Raw genomic sequence first — 20,941 nt, 5'->3', positions numbered from 1 at the left:
TTGGACTCTGTAAAACAAACAGGAAAACCTTCCGTCGGCGGAGAAGGGCTGCGAGGAGCCGGAATGTGCGCTATTTTGAGGAAAACACTGGAAAAGGGCGCACGGTTTAATTTCATTCCGCCGCTCCTCCCAAATCTCCTGCGCTTTTTCTGCCCGGCTCCTCAGCCCTTGGCCTCAATAGCTCGGCAGAAACTAGGCTGAAGCTCGCCTCCCCGCCCCTCGCTCTCCCCCCGCCCGCTGCGCGCACACAGCCAAACCCAGCGATGATCTCAGCCGCCCGCGCCCACCGAGGCGCCCCGAGCGCTGCCCCCGCCCAGACCCTTGAGCCCCGCCCACACCAACGTTAGCCCCGCCCACATCGTCGGCCAGCCCCGCCCGTAACACAGAGGCCCCGCCTACATTCGCGTTAGCCACGCCTACCTTCGCATTGTCCCCGCCCACTTCGCCATTAGCCCCGCCCGCTTCAGCGCTAACCGCCTCCGAGTTCAACCGCGCTCCCACACCGTTGTCTCCGCCTCCTTTCTGTGACCGCCTCCAATCAGGTCACGCCCCCTGCTCTGGCTCCGCCTCCATTCCCGGCCCCGGGGCGCTGTGCGTTGTAGCGCGGGGCGGGGCGGGCAGCAGTCGCGCGGCGCGGGCGAGGCGAACGGCGGCGGTCCCGTCCCGGCGGCGGCAGCGGGCGAGGCGAGAGGCGGCGACGGTTGCAGCATGGCGCTGTCCGTGCCGGTCAATGGGCTGAAGGAAGGCGATAAGGAGCCCGTCATCGAGCTCTTCGTTAAGGTACGGTCCGGGCGCGGCTCGGGGCGCTCCGGCCGTTGGCCGCCCGCTCGCTCGCTCTCCCCGCCGCGCTCCTCCCGCCCCCAGCCGCCGTTCCCCGTCCTGGGCTGCGCGCCGGGAGCGCCGCGGGAGCGCGGGGCGGCGGCGGGTGACGCCCGTGGCGCCGCGCGGGGCGGCCGCGCACAAAGGGCCGGGATGGGCGGGGCGAGGCGGGCGGCCCCGTCGCTCCTATCGGCCCCGTCGGCCGTCGGAACCCGAAGTAACGCGACGCTTCCCGTCCTGCGGGGCGCGGCGGTGCCGATCCGCTGTTCCGTTCCGTCTCCGTTCCGGTGCCCGCGTGCTTTCTGCTCCGGGCTGCTTTGAATAGAGCCGCCCCAGAAACAAAGCGCCTCGGTGCTCGCGTTGAACTTTCCGAACGGTGCCGTCACCGCCGGGACCTGCAGCGAGGAGCCGCTGAATGGGAGCTCTGCTGGGTGGATGGGATCCTCAGCGGGTCGGGTGTTGCCCTTTTCGGGCTGTGAGTTTGCTGTGCGAGGGGTGTTTCATGTGTGAAAGAAAGCAAAATCACTTTTTAAGCAAAAAAAATCCTGGATTCTGCTCGGTGTTGGACCAGCAGAGATGTTGGTGTCTATGAAAAGGAAAAAGCAGGGAACGTTTCTGTCACCTTTGGCTGAAACTTTACCAGCAAGGGTGTATGAGGGCTGCGCTCAGCAGGACCGGCCCATGCCATCTCCCTGGAGGAAGCCTTTCTGCAGCGCTGTGAGCTGCCTGCCTTCGGGACAAGGTTCAGGTTAGGAAGCATTTGGATTTGTTGGCCTTCGTGCTCTTCAGGTAAGGGTTGTTTCCCTGGAAAATCCTGCAGAGGAAGAACACCTCCACCCCAAAGCCGCCCCGGCAGTTGTTGCTGGGCGTTGCTGCTGTCCCACGCCGCACTGATGCTGTTCAGCCTTATGGCAGCAGTGGTTTTTGTTTGCTGTCCGTCTTTGCCAAGCTCATCCCTCCATGCAAATGCAGGCAGAGTAATGAAAGGCGCTCACAGTGTCTTCCTTGAGGAGCGCTAGATTTTGGTTTAATCTCTTGCTGTCAATGGGAAGCGCAGCGTCTGTGTTTCACAGCTTTCTGCTGGTTCCGGGAGCAGTCTGGCAGAGCCTGCAGTTACTGAGCAAGAGTTAGAAAGGGTTTGTTTGAAGTTCTCTGCGTTGCACAGCATGTGGGCTCTCGGTTCTGCCCCAGCACTGTCAGCCAGCAGCTGTTCCAATGGGGCAGCAGAAGGACTTTGTGACCAAGGGGAGAAATCTGTGCCAAATGTCTGCAGCTGAAGAAGGGCAGCAACTGCGTGACCTGAGCAGAGGAGATGGCAGCAGGCGATGGTTAAAGCTGGGTGAGCAGAACTGTGGAGCAGGGGGAGCTTGGCTTCGTGCCCAAGGTGTGGGGGTTGCATGTTGTTAACCCTGTGGGGTGGGCACACTGTGAGCCTTCAGTCGTGGGTGTATGGGGCTGCTTGATGCTCGCAGCACCTTTGGGCTGTCTGTTGTAAGTGGTGTTTTCATAGGCTGTGATGGAGGACGTGCATAAGAAGGGGACTGAGGTAAGGAAACACTTTCTGCTATGGTGCTGGGATGGAGGTAATAAAGTGTTCCTTAGGCTCACGAGGAGCTGTTCCATGGGGCTGCCTGCGGCCCCTTTAAAACTAAGCGCAGATATTTTTCAAGTCTTTCCTCTGAGAGCTGGTAGGGGAACCCAGTGATGTGTTGGATTTCATTTTGTTTCTTCGTATGTGTGCATGTATTATTAATGGGGAGGCTTGATGATATGCCCTGGTGGCATTGCAGAGCAGCGAACACCACATTGCCACAAACTCAGGCGTTATGATCTGAATATAACGCACACAGCTCACTTCCAATTGCAATTTAGGAAATCAAAGGTGGATTTTCACTGTAAATAAAAAGCGTGCCCGATTGCTTTGGTCAAACAGGACAACTCATCTGTGGAAACCACAGGACGGAGCCTGTATACAAAGGAGGTGGGGATGGGAGCTGCCCGCAGCGCGGCCTTCGGCATCCCAGAGGGCAGGGAGGGATCAGTGCTGGTAATAGCAAGGTGACAGCAGGTGTGTGAGAAGGAAAACCCAACCAACAGGAAGTCTGTGGTCGTCTGTCTGCTGGCAGGAGGCACTGGGATGTAGTAGATGTAGGTGATGGCTAAGGAATACCCCATCTTCACCCATGCAGCATGTGCGTACTCGTCAATTAATTAGACCTTGGGTATCTGGCAGCTTTCTATGGGGCGCCGTTGAGAAATTGGGCACCTGCTTTGAAAACCAGATAGTTTGCTCTGTAGAAAACAGCTGTGAATTCACATTTAATAAATATCCTTCACAAAGTGCCAGCACTTGTGAACCACATGGGCATTTGGCAGGTGAGATCTTTGTGGGATGTAGTCCTGTTCACACTGAGCTCGTGGCAGAGGGGGATGCGCACCAACGTGTGCTTTATCTGAATTACAGCTCATCAACAGGAGGAAGCAGCAAAGCTGGAGGCACAGCATCGCTTCCCAGCAGTGCTGCTGTCAGGGGCAGACCTGTTGCTTGATAATCCTGTTAGGTGAGGCTCTTCCCTATGCACAAGATCGCCTTTTGGAGGTTTTAATGCAACAGCTTCAGCACCTGAGAACATCTCAGCCTGTCCAGTGAGTGCTTTGCTGTGTGCCTGCATCCCTGCTGCGTGGCCATTGGGGTATCCCTGTGCTGGGCTGGAAGCTCCGGTGCCATGGTGAGGGATGCAGCTCCACACCTGTGGGCTCGAGGGGAGAGGGGCTGCTGGTGACTGAGTGGAAATAACTGAGCATGAGAATCCTCTTAAAAGAGCTGGCCTGTTGGGAGCTGAAGATGGAGGTAAAGAGGTGAGGAATGGCTGCGTGGAGGTGCGGTAACCCCTCCTGTCTGCACTGGGCGCAGCCTGGTGTGGCGGAGGGGCTGTGGGTGGGCACAGAGCCGTGGCTCTGCAGCTCTTTCACCACCAGCTCATGGATTCTGAGTGCTGCGTTGTCTCTGGGAGCCCAGCCAAGGAGTTCATTGGACTTTCAGCTGAACAGCAAGCAGGGCTCTGGTGGACTTCGCACCTGGGGGTTGCAAGCACAAACTGCAGTGCATGTTAGAAAAAGAGAAGAGATCTGGGGGCTCCAATCTCTCCAATGTGTGCATTTGGTCTCTCTCACACAAACCATTCTGTGCAATGCAGCAACACCAGGCCTGCACTCTTCTGCACCAACACTTAACAGTTAAAACACCCCCAAACAGAACCACTTTGTCTCCATAGGAGCTTGAACAGGACCTTGACGTCAAGGGCTGTAAAAATTCTTTACTCGGAATGTTGTTCTTTTCCTCTAGAAGATAATGGTTAATTTCTTGAAGCTTGTTTTGATTTCTTATTATTTTTTTCCAGCTCAGGTCCAACCCGGTCTGATTTTTAGAGCTGAGAATGCAGTGTTTGTTTATGCAGAAGTTAAAAGCATAAGCTAAGCTGCTATTAATTACAGCCTTCTTTGTGTGCGAGTTCTCCAGGAGTTCAGCCTGATTCCTCGTATTGTTGGCCAGACAAAGGGCAAGGAGCTCTGTGCGAGGAGAGGAAATGACTGCGTTCTGTGCCCTGAATGTCCATATTAGGTATAAACTAAATATAGGAGTGTAATCCAGGAGTGAAGTCATATCTGTGTGTTTTCATGGGAAGAGCTAATGAGATCAGTCAGCGCTACTGGATCGCCTTCAGAGCTTTTTGGCTCCGTTCAAGAATGACTATTTTGGCTAGACTTTGGTCTGTGCTTTGGAGGGCTGCTATTTTTAAATGAAGGAAATAGATTTATTTTTTTTTTGCGTGGTTTTGTCTAAAAATAAAGTGAAAGAAAGCAAAGTGGGTTGCTGTAATCCTTCGAATGATGTTTTAGCTGCCCCGGTGTGACACGCTGTGCTGGATCCTAATGAGGTGAGGCAGCAACCTGGAGGAGGAAGCTCTGCTCTGCAAACGGGGATCTGGGATCCTGGTGCTGAGGGATGTGCACTCATGGATGGCGCTGGGACCAGAAGCAACAGCAAGCAAGCCTCCCTGCAAACCTTCATGCTTTAGCAGCTCCAGAATCCAGATTCCAACTCCTGTTTCGGCCTGAGACGATGTTTTCTCCTTGCTGGAGCATTGGAGTGCCCTGTTAGCAGGGGGTACCGTTCAGAAGTGCAGCTCTGCTTCAGTGAGTTTTGAGAATTTGAGCAATGTTTTCATTGCTAGGCAGTTCTCTTCCATGGCTGTGGATGTTTTCTCTCTGGTTTGGTTTTCTGGCAGTTGGTTTTTAGCTGTGTTGCTGCTTTCACACGTCGGAACTCCCTGGTGATGGATTTTCTATAGAGAAACCTGTAGTGCTGAAGACTTAACAGCCTAATTGGCAGTTTCCTACTTAATATTGCAGGGATGTGTCATAGCAAATTTCAGTGGATTTGGACACGTTTGTCCTTATCTGGGTTTGTTACAGCTGAGTCACTTTGTTAAACGTATTGAAAAGGGGTGGAAAAGGTGAGCTTGCTTATTTCTCCTACGTCAGATCAGGAGAAGCTCACGTGTGGGCTGTGTCTGATAACCCCACGTTGTTGTATTCATGCCATCAAGCTGATTTCTCCACTGAAGAAAGCAATAGACAGTATTTAATGCACGTTTTGAACTGATTCTCACAAAGGATGACCATGGCATAATGTCTTTTCTCCCAAGATCATGAAGCACTTTATGAATTACTACTGAATCACAAAGTTACTTTCATACATCCTGAAAATCCCACAGCTTTTTTTCCCCCCAAAAAAGCTCTGTGCTAAAAATCAGGTAGCGGTAAGAGCTGCACAAAGCCGCCCAAGACAAAACTGCTAATGATTAGGATAGGAGTGGCATCACAAGGCTGAATACAGCCTCATCCTAAAATGGTCGCTGCTCTGCGAGTCAACTGTGTGACACAGCAGTGATTGAGTTTGCATGGGCTGAGAGACGTTTCGGTTTGCGGTGTGCTGTCAGAGCTGTGGGCCTCGCAGGGAGCTCCGTCGGCTCATTCATTCATTCTGAAATGCTCGGGGGGTTGACGTGGATGTTGGCTGACGTGGGAATTGGTGAGAAACCAAGTGCCGATGACGCAGCTCACCAGGAGCCTTGGGTTGTTCTTCCCCTGGGTGGGGTGGGTGACGATCGTCGTGTGGAAACCACAAATTAATCATCGCAGTCTTTTGTATTGGCAGATGGTTCCAGGTACGAGCACAGCTAACCTGGTGGAGTGCTACCGAGCTTTAGGTTCCCATAGAGAGGTTGAAGAGAGGGGTTGTGCTCCTCGGTGCAGCTCGTATGGGGATCCCTTGTGCTGTCCCACTGCTCTGCCCCAGGTGCTGCCTGCCCACCCCTCCTCCTGCACATCTTATCTGCAAGCCTTGCCCTGCAAGCAGCACGGAATTCTGTTTATCCAGCTTGGTGAGATAAAGGCCGGAGCTGAGCTGGAAGGATTGAGGCTGATACTGCTGGGCTGTTCTCTGTGCTATGTGGGGAACGCTGGACCGCTCCTCTCTGCATTTCCACCCCTGGGCGTTGAGCTGCTGTGTGTTTTTCGCTTGGATCACTTTGTTATTCCCCCACAAACAGTTTCCTTTTAAAACACTGCTCCGTATGGGATTATTTGCTTATTTTTCGGATGAGCTCACTGCTTGTGAAGCATGCAGGAGCGATTGTTATCTGCTCTTTGGGGCCGTGGGCGCACATCGTGCTGCTTTTCTCATGTCATCTTCCCAGCAGAGTATTTTCTTAGTTAACCTGAGATACAGATTGCTGAATTCAAGACCTGATCTTTTATTATTAAGTATTTTTTAGTCTGTTTGCTTGAACTTCCATCTATTGCAGTGAAGAAAATGGCTCTTGAGCGGCTCTTGCAGAGACATCGAGCAGCCCATCGCCCTGCAGAAGTCCATGCATGTCCCAGGCAGCAATGCAGTGCCTTGGCAGCACGGTGCTGCTCCCAGTGACACAGCATGGAGGTCTGAGCAGCAGCTCCTGCTGCATCCAATGCAGGAAGATAGGAACGGGCCTCTTGGGCAAGCACTTACAAAGCAGAATCCCTTGCCTCAAGAGCATTGAAGCCAGAAGTTTCTTGGCGTTCTGACCGCATTCCTTTTCCAGTATGTGCTCAGAATAACTTGGGACTTTTTGGAGCAGAAGTGGGACAACCCTTTGAATACAGATAGAAAAGTCTGTGCTTCGTTAAGCTGTTCAGTTGCAGCTTTGGAAATGTATTTTGTTTTGTTAAAGTTGCTGTTGGTTGGTGGGCTGTAATCCTTTTTTTTTTCCTGATTCAAGCAATCTAAGCAGCCCATAATGCTCAAACAGAAGTAGATGCTGTCAAATTGCTTGGTCGTTTTGAATATTATGCTCACGCTGGGAGAGAAGACAAGTTTCAGTACAAGTTGTTGTATTATGGCATAAATGTGTTTGACTTTTTTTTGGTCCTCATTGGAATTGCCTTGGGATTGGCTTAGGAAAATGGGCTGTGCCATAAAGTCCCAACTGTTTTTTGTTCCCAAACCCAATTTTGCTTTGGGTTCCAGATGGCCCAAGACTTCGTTTGTAGCACAACGAACCGCAGCGCTCCTTGCATTGGAGAGTGCTTTATTTCAGCTGTGATCCTTCCATCTTCCCCTGGAAATAATACAATCCTGTGGTGATAAAGAAGACATGGGTGCAGGTGAGATGAGACCTCGGCAGCATGTGTTGTATTAGCTAGCTCTGCTGCCTGGCTTCGGTGTCAGAAGTGCTGAATTAAAGATGACTGAGCAGAGCTCTGTGTCCTTAAGGGTGGAACTGTGGGCTGAGCCTGGCGTCGTGCTTGCTCACAATTGAAGGCTGAGATAGGTTCTGTATCATAGAATCATTTCTGCTTCACAGTGCAAATTAGTCTGGGAAGTAATATATATACATAGAGATAGGTATATAGATGGTGGAAGCAGGAATGCACTTGTTGTGCAGCAGCTCCCATCCTTAGTGGTTGCATGCACAGCAGAAAGCTGTGCGTTGAGCTGAGTGCCCAGGCTGGCTGTTCTTTCTCACCAGTTTGTGATGTATGCAAAGCAAAAAGCAAGCACAAAACCCAGCAACTTTCCTTCTTCATTAGTTCATTAGTGGCAAAGGTTTGAAGAAAAAGGGCTGTACATCATCCACAACAAAGCACGAATTGAGGGCGGCAGAAATTGGTTTGAATCCTCCTGTTCTGGTGGCAACTTCCCTGCTGAAAGGCATTGGATTTTTAAAGGTAAAGGATCTTTTTGAGACACTTTGGATGAAAAGCTTTCTTCTTTCCCTGCCCTTTGGAAGTGCTGCTGCTCACTCTGACACTTGCACAGTCTGTGCTCTCCCCACTGGGGCCCCTCTCAGTGGCTGGGAACTGGCAGAGAGCTGGAGAAAAAGCTATTCCTTTGGTGAGTGCCCAAACCTTACTGTGCTCCTGTTTAAATGGATCTCCACCAGTCAGTGCCCAGGCTTTCAGCCCTTCCAGTCATCTGCCCTGCATTTCACATCATTGTTTGGTGCACTGTGTCAGAGGAGGGCAGTCAGTGTGTCCTACAGCACAGTCCAATGACAGCAGCAGAGGAGGAATCAGCACATGTCTAAAGCCCAGGTTGATTGAAATCATTCTTGGAAGCGTTCTGATAATAATACACAAAATCCTGGAGGTTTTTTTTTTTATATACAGCAGCCTCAACTCCTGAACCAGGGCTCAGACTTTACAACAGGACTCAAGGTTTCCAGTGTCTGCTTCCATCCCACTGAAAACTCAGATTTTCCAGCTCAGCTCTACACGCTGCACTGTCAGGGCAGCGATGGGATGTGTGCCATGGCTGGCTGCCCTGGGGTTGCTCACTGCTGTTATACAATAACCTTTCTTGTGGCAGCATTTGTTGATAAGTTTCCTATTAAAAAATGTCTTTGGAATATGAGCAGCAAAGTTCCAGAGTGCACAGCTCTGTTCTTCCTTGTAACAGCCGTTGGTACAGCCAAGGTTTGGAGCTGCTGCTTGCAGTTGGCTCGCTGCAGTGCCATGCAGTGAGATGAGCAATGGACTGGAAGATGGCTGTAATTAATTACTGTGCCTGGGGGAAGACGAAGGAATCAATCCAACAAACGATGTTGGGAAACTGCTGTTGAATGTGTGGCTGCTCGGGGTGAATTGCACTGCAGTCGTAGGTATATCTGCTACCAAAACAGCGTGGTGGGAAGATCCAAGAGGAAAACGTACAAATAAAATAACAGAGCCCCAATATGTGAAGTGTGTTCTATGCTCTGAGGGTGCTTGTCTTTGTGTGTTGCATAGGGATACCTTTGAGTGGTCTGTTCAGTGCATTGGGAACATTCCTGCTGTGTGCTCTGCTCTGTGGGAGAGCAAATGATGTGCAGGTAGCAATGTCCATGATTTGCTGCTGAGTCTGCCTCTACATGAAGAGCTTTGAGTACCTGTGTATGTGGCACCTTCTAACAGCTGTGATCTGTGCTCTCTCCTACAGGCTGGCAGCGATGGGGAAAGCATAGGAAACTGCCCTTTCTCACAGAGGCTCTTCATGATCCTTTGGCTGAAGGGAGTGGTGTTCAGTGTCACAACAGTTGACCTGAAGAGGTAAGGAATGCTTGGTGCATCTCAGGAGCAAGAGTACAGTGTTTGCATGGGGCTTCTGAGTCTTGCATGGCTTATTTGCTGAAACATTATATATATATTTATATATATATATATAATCCTTAGAAATACTAAGCAACAACCATGGTGTAAATGTTAGTGTCTACAATTACATCATAGTCATAGAGTCATAGAATGCTTTCAACCCCCTGCTATGTGCAGGGTCACCAACCAGCAGCCCAGGCTGCCCAGAGCCACATCCAGCCTGGCCTTGAATGCCTCCAGGGATGGGGATCCACAGCCTCCTTGGGCAACCTGTGCCAGTGCCTCACCACCTCTGGCTGAAAAACTTCCTCTGTTCTCCTGCAAAGCTGATCAGTATCGTGGGGTCTCTGCAAGCAGAGCATTGCAGGTTGCAACTTTGATCCAGTAGCCAATGGATGCTGGATAACTGTCACAAATAATAACATGCAGCCACCCTTCTCTTTAAGGATGTTAAGGTGAGGTTGGTTATCGTGCAGTGGGAATATAGGAATGGCACAGTGCTGCATGTCACCTGAGCTGTAACTCCTGTATCCATGGGAGGAATACCTGAATGGGTGAGAGGGGAGAGATGGAAATGGAGGAATCTCAGTTTACTGAGGTTGGGTGTATTTTATTAGAAGTAGTAATGCCCCATTCAGCAGAGATCTGCTCCTCTCTGGTGGGAACAGCACAGCACCAGTGTGACGTCAGGGTCTGAACTCTCTGGAGAGAAAAAACTGCTTGTGCACACAAAGCTTATTCTTGGAAATAAAGCCAATAGGAATGCAGCATTCTCCGAAGAACTGAGTGTAAGATGTGTGAATCCTGTTGGACTCTCTTCTTTTCTCTCTCTTCTTCTGTTGCTCTCTTCTTTTAATCTGGTTTGAAGGGACTGACTTGCTTTATTTCTTGAAGCGAAAGCAAACCATCCTCCACTCTCCCCCTCCGTTTGGACTCTGACAATGCTGGTTTTCAGTTACCAGTATTACCTAATTCTCTGCCATAAGGCTGAGGCAGACCACTCCAACAGAGGATAAAAAAGAGCAGCTTTTGTCCATTGTTTGCAGCTTTAAGATGCTCTCTGGCCAACGTGGGGTATTACTGCAGATGTAATAATGGTTGGATGGGGAAAGCACAGAACGAGTGCAGGAATAGGTCAGATGAGCTCTGTATTTTGTTGCACACTGAACATCTTCTGGTGAAGGATGGAGCACTGAGGCTGGTTCAGGTTTGAATAGAGGGTGATGTAAACTTTAATAAAGCTTTGGAAGAGGGAGAGACAAACAGAACTGTTCTGCATGGTTTCGTACCCCATTGCAGTGCATTGCAGAATGCCAGCTGCTCGAGTGGAAATGTTTTATGGTGGTTTGTCCCCTGTTAGCATTACCAGAATGTGATATGTGCTGGATCTGCTTTAGCACTTCCAATGTTGTCACAGGAAACTGATTTCACAAATCCATTGTTCAAGCTAATTACTGTGGTGGTTTTTTTTATCCTGTTATAGGAAAGCAAACTTGAGTAATGGATAGCAGTGTGCTTTTTGCATCTGAATTTGTTTGGCTAGCCAGAAGGCAGCGTTCCCTTGCAGAGCATGCTTCAGCCTCAGTGTGACTTCTGCTCAAGGGTAAAAGCAGCTCTGTGCAGCTCCAAAGGTCAGGGCTGGATGTAACAGCTCACAAGTCAACAACTTGGGATGCTGGAAAAAATGAGTCTGGGTTCATTGACTTGGTGACATGTACTTTTCCCCTCCATACTTGCACTGAGCATCGCACTGCACTCACAGAGAACATTTTGCAGCCCTCAGTCCTCCTGTGAGGACACAACATGGGCACATGGGCAAACAAAGTGGGAAGTGCAGCTCTGTCGAAGAAATAACGCGTTTCTTCCCTCCGTGTGCTCAGACAGAGCCTTTATTCTTTCCCTTCACAGAAGCAGCATTTCATCTGATTTGTGCTGCTGACGAGCAGAGTTACAGTACATAAATCAGCCTGAGAGCATTGTTGGGCTTGTAGCAGCACTCAGGGCCGGGCTGCATTCAGTTGGGTTTCGAAATCCTATTTTAAACGTCTTGATTGTGTCATTTTTAGTTGGCAGATGAAGATTAAATAAAGAGATAAGTCAATATAAAAGACTGCCCAGGGCTGAGTGCACCTTCAGCAGCGTGAAATGCTGCTTAGGAACTGGTGGCAGCATTGGGTTTGGGTTTGTTTCCTGCTGGTGCTCTCTTCACGTTGCTCTTTGGGCTCTCATTTCAGTACTGCCATAGTTATAAATCACAGTAGAGTTGGACATCAGTGTGCATCACGTGGGAGTTGGACCTGCTGACCCTTAAGGGACCTTTCCAACTCAGACAATTCTCTGATTGTGTCATATGTGGGGCTGGCTTTTGCCTGATCTTCAAGGAATTATTGAAACAATGAGTGCTGTTCTGGTTTGTGGCAAAGGCACAGCCTGCTTGTGGCTGTTCTGTAACCAAACAGTGATGCTAAGGAGTTTGCCCATGTAGTTAGCTAGTGATAGCTGGGTGTCTAAGCCTGTGCTCCTACCTCAAACATCACTGCAAGCTTTGGGGTGGGTGCTGTCTGCCATGGCATTGCTTTGAGTGGGTAGAGAATGCTTTTTTAACAGCCCAATTTCATCTCTGAAGTGAACATCACTATAATATTCTTCATTCATGTTTGGCTGCTAAGGGAGATTGCGCTTTCCCTTAGATTTCAAGGGTGATCCTTCACACTGCAGTAAGCCAGGGTTTGTTGCATGTCTGCTGGGGAGTCAAACCCAAAGTGGGGAGTCAAACCCAGCGCTGTGGGCTGTGCTTTGTTAACCTGTGCTTTCTTTGAAAGCTGCACACAGTCCATATGGGGTGCTGCATGGGGCTCACGACATACCAGCCCTTGGGATATGCACTCTGGTTCTTTGGAAAATGAGCTTTGGGTTAGTTTATTGTTTCTGGAGTTAGGTATTGTTTTGTCGTAGTGTTGCTGTAAATCTGGTGGTCCTCCTGTGTTGGTTTTCAACATGACATCCTCTGTGAGGAATGTTATCTAGGCAAAATGCAGAACTGGAAGTGAGCCACAATGACTTCCTCTAATTGTTGTGGGTTACAGAGATATTTAATGTATTTAAATGAAGTGTTCAGCTAAAGTTAATGCTTTCACCGATGGCAAACCTCAAATCCTAAAAGTAAGAGGGCAGTGAAAATTCGTGCTTTGTGGAAGCTTAAAAATTGACTGAAAATGGTTAATTCCTTGTATTAACATCTGACTTCTGCCACCTGGCTGAAAGCAGGGGATTTAATGGTCTTAAGAATGAAAATCCTTTTTCTTATTCAGTTTTTACACATACAGCCAAGTGCTCAGCCCTGCCTTACGTACTCCGTGACACCGTGTTCCATTGCTGCCTCCTTGCAGTGGGCAGGAGGGGAAAATTGTGGCAGGAGACCTTAATCTTGTAAGAAAAGCTGCATTTCCAGAGCAGACCTGTTGCTGTGCTGCTTAACAGCGTTTGAGTGCTGTCCCCAAAAGCTCTGCTTTCTCAGGCTGACCTCCTTTGTTACCAGCCTGCTTCCCTCTCCAGCCCCACTGCAGGAAGGAGAAGCCAATTCCTTATGGAGCAGAGAGCCTTTGTTTGGCTGGGGTTGGTACAACAGGAGCTGGGAGCAAACCTTCCAGCAGCAAGAGACATCAGCAAAACCAGCAAGCGTTCAAAGCTTGGTTCTCTGTTTCCCATGGGTCAAGGCATGGTATCATCCAGCATACATCCCTCTGTGCTGGTATGATGTGTAAATCATACATGTTTTTGCTGGAGGAAGCTTCAGATGTGTCGTTTTTAAACACGATATTTAAAAATCACCTTGTGCAGAAGCTTTGCATGCAGCTCATTCTTACACAGGGCTCTTTCAGGTTTGGTTGTTTGCACAGGAGCTCTGTGCAGAGTGGGGGGGATTATCTCTGCCTGCAGATTACGCTATATATAAACTCTGTAGTCCAGATCTTGGAAAAGAGAAAGCATGTTGGGGGTGTAGTGCTGTGTATCTCCCTGTGCCAGCATGTCCAACGTTGTACCATTGGCTTGAGGAGAGAAAAAAAAACATCCAAAAAGTAGGAAGGAAGTGGCTTTTCTTAAGCACTTGAAATGAGTTGTTGGTAAGAAAACATCAAACATCAATCGAGATGTAGGGTTGCTTTTGCAAAGAAAAATAGTGATGTGTTTTCTGAACTGCCAAGAAGTTGGGAACCTCCAGCAGTGCTGTTGGATTGCAGCATGGAAAGGTGGGGTCGTGGATGCCCCAAGCTTAGAATCATAGAATCAGAGAATCACCAAGGTTGGAAAAGACCTCAAAGCTCATCCAGTCCAACCATTCACCTATTCCCAACAGCTCCCACTAAACCACGTCCCTCAACACAACATCCAGCCTTTTTTCTAATCCATTCTTATTTCTGTATTCCTTTGTATTTCATCCCAGAAAACCAGCAGACCTTCAGAATTTGGCTCCAGGCACTCATCCACCCTTTATAACTTACAATGGTGAAGTGAAAACAGACGTGAACAAGATTGAAGAGTTCCTGGAAGAAGTTTTGGCCCCGCCAAAGTAAGTGTTCAAATGAGAATGTGTCACCTTAAATTAGATGGAATGGCCTCAGAGGGATTCCCTGCACTAATTAGGAACTTCTTTAGCATCCATACATTGAAGATTAGGCTTTGGGAATAGTTTGGAGTTCTTTTACTCGTCAGCAGATGGACTGTGGATGATCACACAGAACTGATGATTACAAAATGCAAATGCAAAGTAATTTCCTAACATCCGATTTCTTTATATTGGACATGACAGCGAGTCCCAGAGGTAGGAATGCTCAGTATTTGGAAACTGAAGACACTGAGCACTTTTTGAGCTCATGAGATTATACAGCACAAGAGTGTGAAACGTGTGGGTCCTAAACTACAGCCAGTGGCAAAGTGCAGGCACTGCCTTTAGTGTGGAGGCCTTTCTCCTCTATTAAAGGATCTGGAGCCCGTGATTTTCTGGGGCTATAGAATGTGAGCTTGAGAAGAATCTCCTGCAAACAGAAAGCAGGCAGGAGTTCCATTCTTTGCCTCTTTGCTCCGTTGTGTCACAGCTCTGCTGAAGGAGCCTTTTCTTGTTGCCTTGGGTTGTTTCAAACGCTGCTCGAGGCAAATGCTTGGTTCAGAAAGCAGCAGTGTGCTTTTGTTTGCCTCTGAGATGTTGGGTTTAAAACTTTACCTTGATGGAAATGGGCTGTTTCTTACAAAATGCCATTTCCTACCAGCTGACACATGGTGACCATCATTCTGATTTTTGCTTTCTAGATACCTGAAACTTTCTCCAAAGCACCCTGAGTCCTACACTGCTGGAATGGATATTTTTGCCAAATTTTCTGCATTTATCAAAAATTCCAGACCCGAGGCTAACGAAGGTAAGTCCCTGCAGTCAGCACTGTGCACACATTGCATTGTTCACTCAGTGTTATTTACAACCCATGCAATCTTTGCATTGCGTTGAGTTGAAAAACAGCTGCTGCAGAAGACGAGGAGGAAACAGTGAGTTTGACACAGAAGTATTCCAGCATTCCACCATTCTGCCCTGGCAATAAAGGGGTGTGTTGTGGTGTGTGTGGATGTCAGGGTGGCAAATAGCTGTGTTTCTCTTGCTGAGAAATGCTTTTTGTTTCTGTGGGTTCTGCTGCCCTCTGCTGCTGTGTGTGCAGAACCTCCACGTCTTCTTGCTCAGTTCTGCCTTGGAGCTGAGCATGTGACATTAAAGAGATTATGTTTAAACGAATAGCTTAGCTTAATGCTAATTACTTTAAGCCAGTTAGGAAACGTCTTAAGAAACTGACATAAGCCACTTTTTAAACCAAAAATAAACATTCTTAGAGCAATTTTAAAGTGCTGCAAGCTCATATGTAAACCAACTTTTAGATAACATGCATCTGTGTGGTGTTTAAAGGGATTCCAGTTCTGTTTCAGTGTTCCAAGTCACCACAAGTGAATTCCAAGTCAGCAGCAGCAGTGGTGTTGCTACAGAATTTGTGCAAGGACCAGCAGTCCTTCACTGTGCCATCTGTTCTGGGGAGCACAGTGATGTGGATTTTGGATTTTAGATCAGGTGTCACTGTTCAGAAGATTAATTTGCTTTGGAATTTGCTTGCTGTAGTTTGTTTCTTTTTCCTTAACTCTTTCCTTAACTCTGTAGGCTTAGAACGTGGCCTCTTGAAAACCCTCCAGAAATTGGATGAGTACCTGAACTCTCCTCTCCCTGACGAGATAGATGAAAACAGCATGGAGGATATTGCAGTTTCGACCCGCAAGTTTTTGGATGGCAATGAGATGACACTAGCAGACTGCAACCTGCTGCCCAAACTGCACATTGTGAAGGTAAATGGCCTGCAGGGTGTTGAGTGAGGGGGAAACACTGTGGGCTGGGGCAAGCTGGAGTCCAACTCCTTCCATTCACGTGTAGGATCCCACCTTTAAGTGCAATATTAGCAGAAAAGAATGGTACTAACAATGCAGGGAGCTCAACTGGGGGTTGCACTCGATCAGGGAGTAACAACTGGGGGGGGAAAAGTCTGGAAAGCTGGAAGGGAGGCAGCAGAGTAAGTGCAGGAGGGGAGGTGGACCTGTGTAATCGCGGCTTGGTCTCTTCTCACTGCTTCCAGTGACCTTTGTACGTTTTGTACTGCAGATGGAGCCACAGATTAAGCTTCTGCCTGGGTGCAGGAGTGTTTACTTTGGTGAGGACAGAATTAAAGGCTGTGTGAGGCAGCGTGCTGTCGGGTCCGGGCATATCCCAGAGGGACGGGTTCTGCAGAATGTGTTGGAAGAGCAACAGAGCGAGAGAATGAGGAGGGATGGAGAAGTGCTTGGAGCGTGGCAGTTCGTAACCAAACCCTTCTGTTCCAGGTGGTGGCCAAAAAATATCGCAACTTTGAGATTCCCAAGGAAATGACGGGGATTTGGAGATACCTGACCAACGCTTACAGCAGGGATGAGTTCACCAATACCTGTCCTGGAGACAAGGAAATTGAAATAGCTTACAGTGATGTAGCCAAGAGACTCACTAAGTAAACAGCACTTGCAAAAAGAGACGACTTCTTGCGTATTCCGTAACAAAGCTTCTAACAGACTGCTCTTTTCATATAAGATAGCAATTTTTTTCTTTTTTTTTTTTTTTTTTGCATGAACTTGCAGTTATTCAAAGTTATGGTGGATAGACCAGGTACAGTAATTACCTAAAGTTTGCAGATTTAATTGTAGGCTTGTTTTTCCTTACCTCTTTTCATGGCAAGTCGTATTATTAATGCAGTTATGTTACTATTGTTGTGGGGTATTGGGTTCTTCGGTATGAAGAGTTCTCTTGCCCCCATTCCTTTTATTTGCAAACATTTGGTCCCCATCTACAAATTGGTCTGGGATACTGTCTTTCTGTATGGTACAAGGAATATTTATGTATTTTGGAATTTATTGCTCTTCCAGAAGATCTGTAACACAGTTGTCACATGTGCAACACATCGAGCTGTACCTGTTGGTCTATCCTGTTTTCATATAGAAGGGAGCTTACTCTCCAGAAAAGCCATTTGAGAACTATTTGGCAATGCTTTTAAAATAGATTTATATATATATATATATACATATTATGATTCTCTTGGATTTGAAATCACAGTCATGGAATTATTGAGAATGGACTCACACGTGAAGCTTGGATTTGAATGACCTCGAACATCAGGGAGTTTGAGTCCAGGCCTGTGAACTGCAGCCAGGAGCTCATGGTGCAGAGTTCACATTTAGTTGTGTCTTCAAGAACGTGGTGAGATCAAACAACAGCAAAGCAGTTGACAGCTCACACTTATCCCAAATTCTGAGTTGCAGCACATGAATATAGCTGTCAGGATGCCCTTTTAACATCACGAAACCAAAAGAATTGGATGCTTGCCATCTGTTCACCTTAAGCATTTCAAGTGGCTTTCTTTTTGGTAGTTCAGAGCCTTTATTTTGTATAGGTCTTTCTGGTGATATTTACTTACAGATCTTTGCTGTCAGAGGCAAAATGTGTCAACATCAGCAATGAGCAGCTGCTGTACGTGTGGGTAGCAGTGCAATGATGGGCGATGCAAAACTGAACGCTGAGAGCCCTTCGAGTCGGAGTCTTTCTGGGAACTTTTGTAAGCTGTTTGATGTTCTGTTTGTCCTAAAGAAAGCTGAAGTGACCTTTAAAGATAACACTTGCCTTAAATTATAGCGTTCCCTTTTCTTTTTTTTAATCTGAAAGGATATCTGTTAGTTACTCCTGTAAAAAAGGGTGCGTGGAATCCAGTCCTGTACACTAAACTTACCTGAACTGCTTTCTGTGCATCTGGATTGCAGCTTTGCATGATCATAATCGTTGCACTACTATACCTAATCTTTCTACTGCAACACTGAGGAATAGCACTGCAATTTTTTTAAGAACCAATTTTTGAGTATTTCTAAAGTGGGGAAATAGTTTTCTTGTTTCAGATGAATGATTTTGGTGCATGGAATAAACGGCTCGGTTATTTTTAAGAGACCACCATAAACGACTCCAAAGAACACTAGACTTACATGCCTATTTTTTTGTAAAGCTACTTTTGTATTTAACTGATTTCAAAAGCTGGAAAGTGCTATTCCTGGTCGGTTGTCCTTGGAATATTTGCCATTCTGCAATAACACAAAGGCCCTCACACTTTTATACACTATTATTTTTGGTAAGCCCAACTTTTCTAAGCATCCTGCTTTTGCTACTTTATCTACTCGTGACATTAGCTTGATGTAGAAGAGGTAGAGTGAGAGATGTGCATTTGTACACGTGGCTTGTGGTGCCTTGTCCTGCCTTCCTAGAGCTAGAACTGCAGTGTAAAGGCAATTAGAAGGCCTGTTACACATCCTTCTAGAAAACCATAGATACACTTAGACCTTACTGTGACTTATTACAGGAGTGTTCAGGCACAGAAAGAAAATCCTGCAGAGCGACCTGGTTGGGAAGAATTAACTGTCGCCCTTTCTTAGTTGTTGTGTTCTGATGTCACATTCTCACCCCGAATGCAGTTTCTCAGCCATAATGATCCTTTGTAGGGGTTCAGTCTGTGCTGCAGTGTGAGATGTAGAAAAAGGGATGACTTCTTTTGTCAGATAACAGCATTTGTGTTGATGTAGAGTTGGAAAAGGTTGTTGTGGCGCTCCTTGCTCGTACGGTTAACCCTTCAAAACAGAGAATAGGAAGGGATGCCAGCAGTTTGTTACATTCTGAGCTCCCCTTTAAAGCCCCAGTCGGCCCTTGGTGCTGTCTGAGGCTCTTTCTGAGAGCAGCAGGCCATTGCACTCAGCACACCTGCATGCATGTCAGCATGGAGCAGCTCTGTGCAGCTGCTGTTGTGCGTGCTGCCTGCACCTCAACGCACACAACTGCCAAACCTGCTCAAGCAGCAGCGTGCTGCCTTGTAATGATAATATATTCTGATAATATATTCTCCCTGCTTTCCAGGCAATCTTCAGACCATTGCAATACGCTATATTCAGCATGAAGTGTTTTAATGATGCTGTCTGAACGCTTGTAAACAAAGCTGAGGCTCTTGCTGCAAGGAATGTATGCTTTATGTCCTCACACTGCAGCATTGAGCATTGGAGCCTTTCTTTTGGGGACTCAATTCAAGCAAGTGCCAGGTTGGTCATTCCAGAATGTGTGACAGCTGTGGAAGGGCCCAGTGTCCTCTTGGCTCCTTAGGCACAGCTGAGTGGTGCTGGGGCAGAAGCTGGCCATAAACCCCTTGTGGCTTCAGCAGAGCTCAGTGGGGCACAGCGCTGCTCTCCCCCAGGTGAGCTCTGTGCATCGCTGGGTGGTGCGAAGCCTTCGCGTCTGGTGTGGGCAGAGCGCTTTCATCTGGCCCCAATCAGCAGCCCGACATTAATTAAAAAAAAAAAAACAAAAAAAAAAAACCCTTTCATAACTATGTAAATTCTTGACTTCTGTCAACTTGTTTACAATCTGATCTTTGAATGCATTTTTAATTTCATCAAACAGCAATTAATCTAGCCCTGTTTAAATTTAAAATGATGCTCCTAGCCCCTTCTGAAGCAGTTACCCTTTCAAGTAGGCATTCCAGTTTGCAAGCTGGCTGCATGTATTAGCACGCTGAGCAACTTGCTCTAATCCCGAGCTGAAACGCTCTGAATTTTCCATTAAAACAGGTGACTTGTGTTCCCCGAACAGAAAACCCATCTGGTTTTGTGTGGGAGAACATAGGAGAGTACACGCATGATTTTCTTTCCTTTTCCTCGTAACAAAACTTTCCTTCTCTGAGAGATTCCCCATGCATCCCCAGCTGCGGGTTGACCGAGAGCCATGGGAGCTTCTGGAAGGTTCTGTGCTCCCTGCAGCTCTCCTGCCTGCCTGCAGCTCCTGCAGGTCTGTGTCAATGGCCCTCGTGGACAGGCGCAGCCACAGCTCTCCTACGTTTGCATTTTCCCATCAAATTGGTGGTTTTTTTTCCTGCGGCGGGCATGCCTGAACCCATGGAGAGCTGCATGTCGTTCCATGATAAGAGGAGAGATGTAATCGAGTTTTTATGCTAAAGTAGCAAATTAGCATTTCATATCAAAGGAGCACAGACATGAATAAATGGGAGATGCCTGCGCCAAACCCGCTGATGCCTATCTCAGTGGAGAACAAAAAGTGGCAAAGTGCAGTCAACAGTTTTTTTCCACCCTTTGCCACTCAGAGTACGATCTGAATGCATCCCATTAACATTTTTTTTTCTCTTTTTTTTTTTCAGAAGAAAGCTTTATCCCCAGTGCAAAATGTTTAATCTGCCTCAGAACCCGTGCCACTAACTTATGCTGTGTTCATAGAGGGAGGGGGGAGCGGAGCAGGATGGGTTATGGAGGCTCCCAGCACAGGGCATGGGGAATACTTGAAGAGTTGATCCGATCTGTTGTAGTTTGCTTCTGTCCTTCACTCTCTGGAACATCTTTTACAGATATCCCAGTGTACTGCTGGCAGCTATTGTTAAAAATAAAATTATATTTTCACTACCAAGCAGATCTTTCTGTTGTTATTGAGGACTTGTGGTGTGCGTAAGCTGGGACGTGAATGCAGTGCCCTGAACTGCTGGGCAAGGTCTGAGTGGATTCAGCTCTCAATCTTTGTTTTTTCAGTGCTGCTTCAGGTGGAATGCACTCTGCTGCTCACATTACTGCTGGCTGCAGTGCCTCTTAGCAGAGCAGTAGGACAAGTTGAGTATTCTCCTACAGAAACTTGGAGAAGATTTGTGCCCCCCCCTCTGTTTCCCACATTCTTACAGGGAAACTCTTAAGAATTTAAATGTGTCTCGTTGCTCTCCAGGATACCACATTTTCAAAGTTAAACTGGAAGAATTGATGGCCGTGACAATTGTAACGGATTTTCAGTATTATTTCCAACTTTCTTGCACCCGAG

The 20,941-nt window shown here is 47.7% G+C and overlaps 1 protein-coding gene across 3 annotated transcripts; it reads left to right on the top strand.

Moving 5' to 3' along the window:
• The first annotated feature begins 606 nt into the window (after positions 1-606).
• CLIC4 (chloride intracellular channel 4) lies at positions 607-20,542 on the top strand. 3 transcript variants are annotated; one of them, XM_048969178.1, is made up of 6 exons: positions 607-780; positions 9,341-9,450; positions 13,937-14,062; positions 14,800-14,906; positions 15,686-15,867; positions 16,396-20,542. In XM_048969178.1, exons 1-6 carry the CDS (start codon positions 709-711, stop codon positions 16,558-16,560), a joined length of 762 nt encoding a protein of 253 aa, XP_048825135.1. In that variant the 5' UTR covers positions 607-708; the 3' UTR covers positions 16,561-20,542. The 3 variants fall into 3 exon arrangements, with proteins under 3 accessions (XP_048825135.1, XP_048825137.1, XP_048825136.1); XM_048969180.1 differs by lacking the exon at positions 607-780 and adding an exon at positions 2,135-2,158; XM_048969179.1 differs by lacking the exon at positions 607-780 and adding an exon at positions 2,261-2,365.
• The last annotated feature ends 399 nt before the right edge of the window (positions 20,543-20,941 follow it).

Source organism: Lagopus muta, chromosome 23 (genome assembly GCF_023343835.1).
Source record: "Lagopus muta isolate bLagMut1 chromosome 23, bLagMut1 primary, whole genome shotgun sequence".
Taxonomy (NCBI): Eukaryota; Metazoa; Chordata; class Aves; order Galliformes; family Phasianidae; genus Lagopus; species Lagopus muta.
The sequence above is the reverse complement of the archived record's forward strand: the minus strand, read 5'-3'. Positions and strand labels throughout refer to the sequence as shown.

Excerpts from the sequence above, each read along its gene's own strand:
- CLIC4 (XM_048969178.1), top strand. The coding sequence starts at position 709 with ATGGCGCTGTCCGTGCCGGTCAATGGGCTGAAGGAAGGCGATAAGGAG. Across the intron at positions 9,451-13,936 it reads ACAACAGTTGACCTGAAGAG|AAAACCAGCAGACCTTCAGA; the intron begins GTAAGGAATGCT and ends ATTTCATCCCAG. Across the intron at positions 15,868-16,395 it reads CCAAACTGCACATTGTGAAG|GTGGTGGCCAAAAAATATCG; the intron begins GTAAATGGCCTG and ends CTTCTGTTCCAG.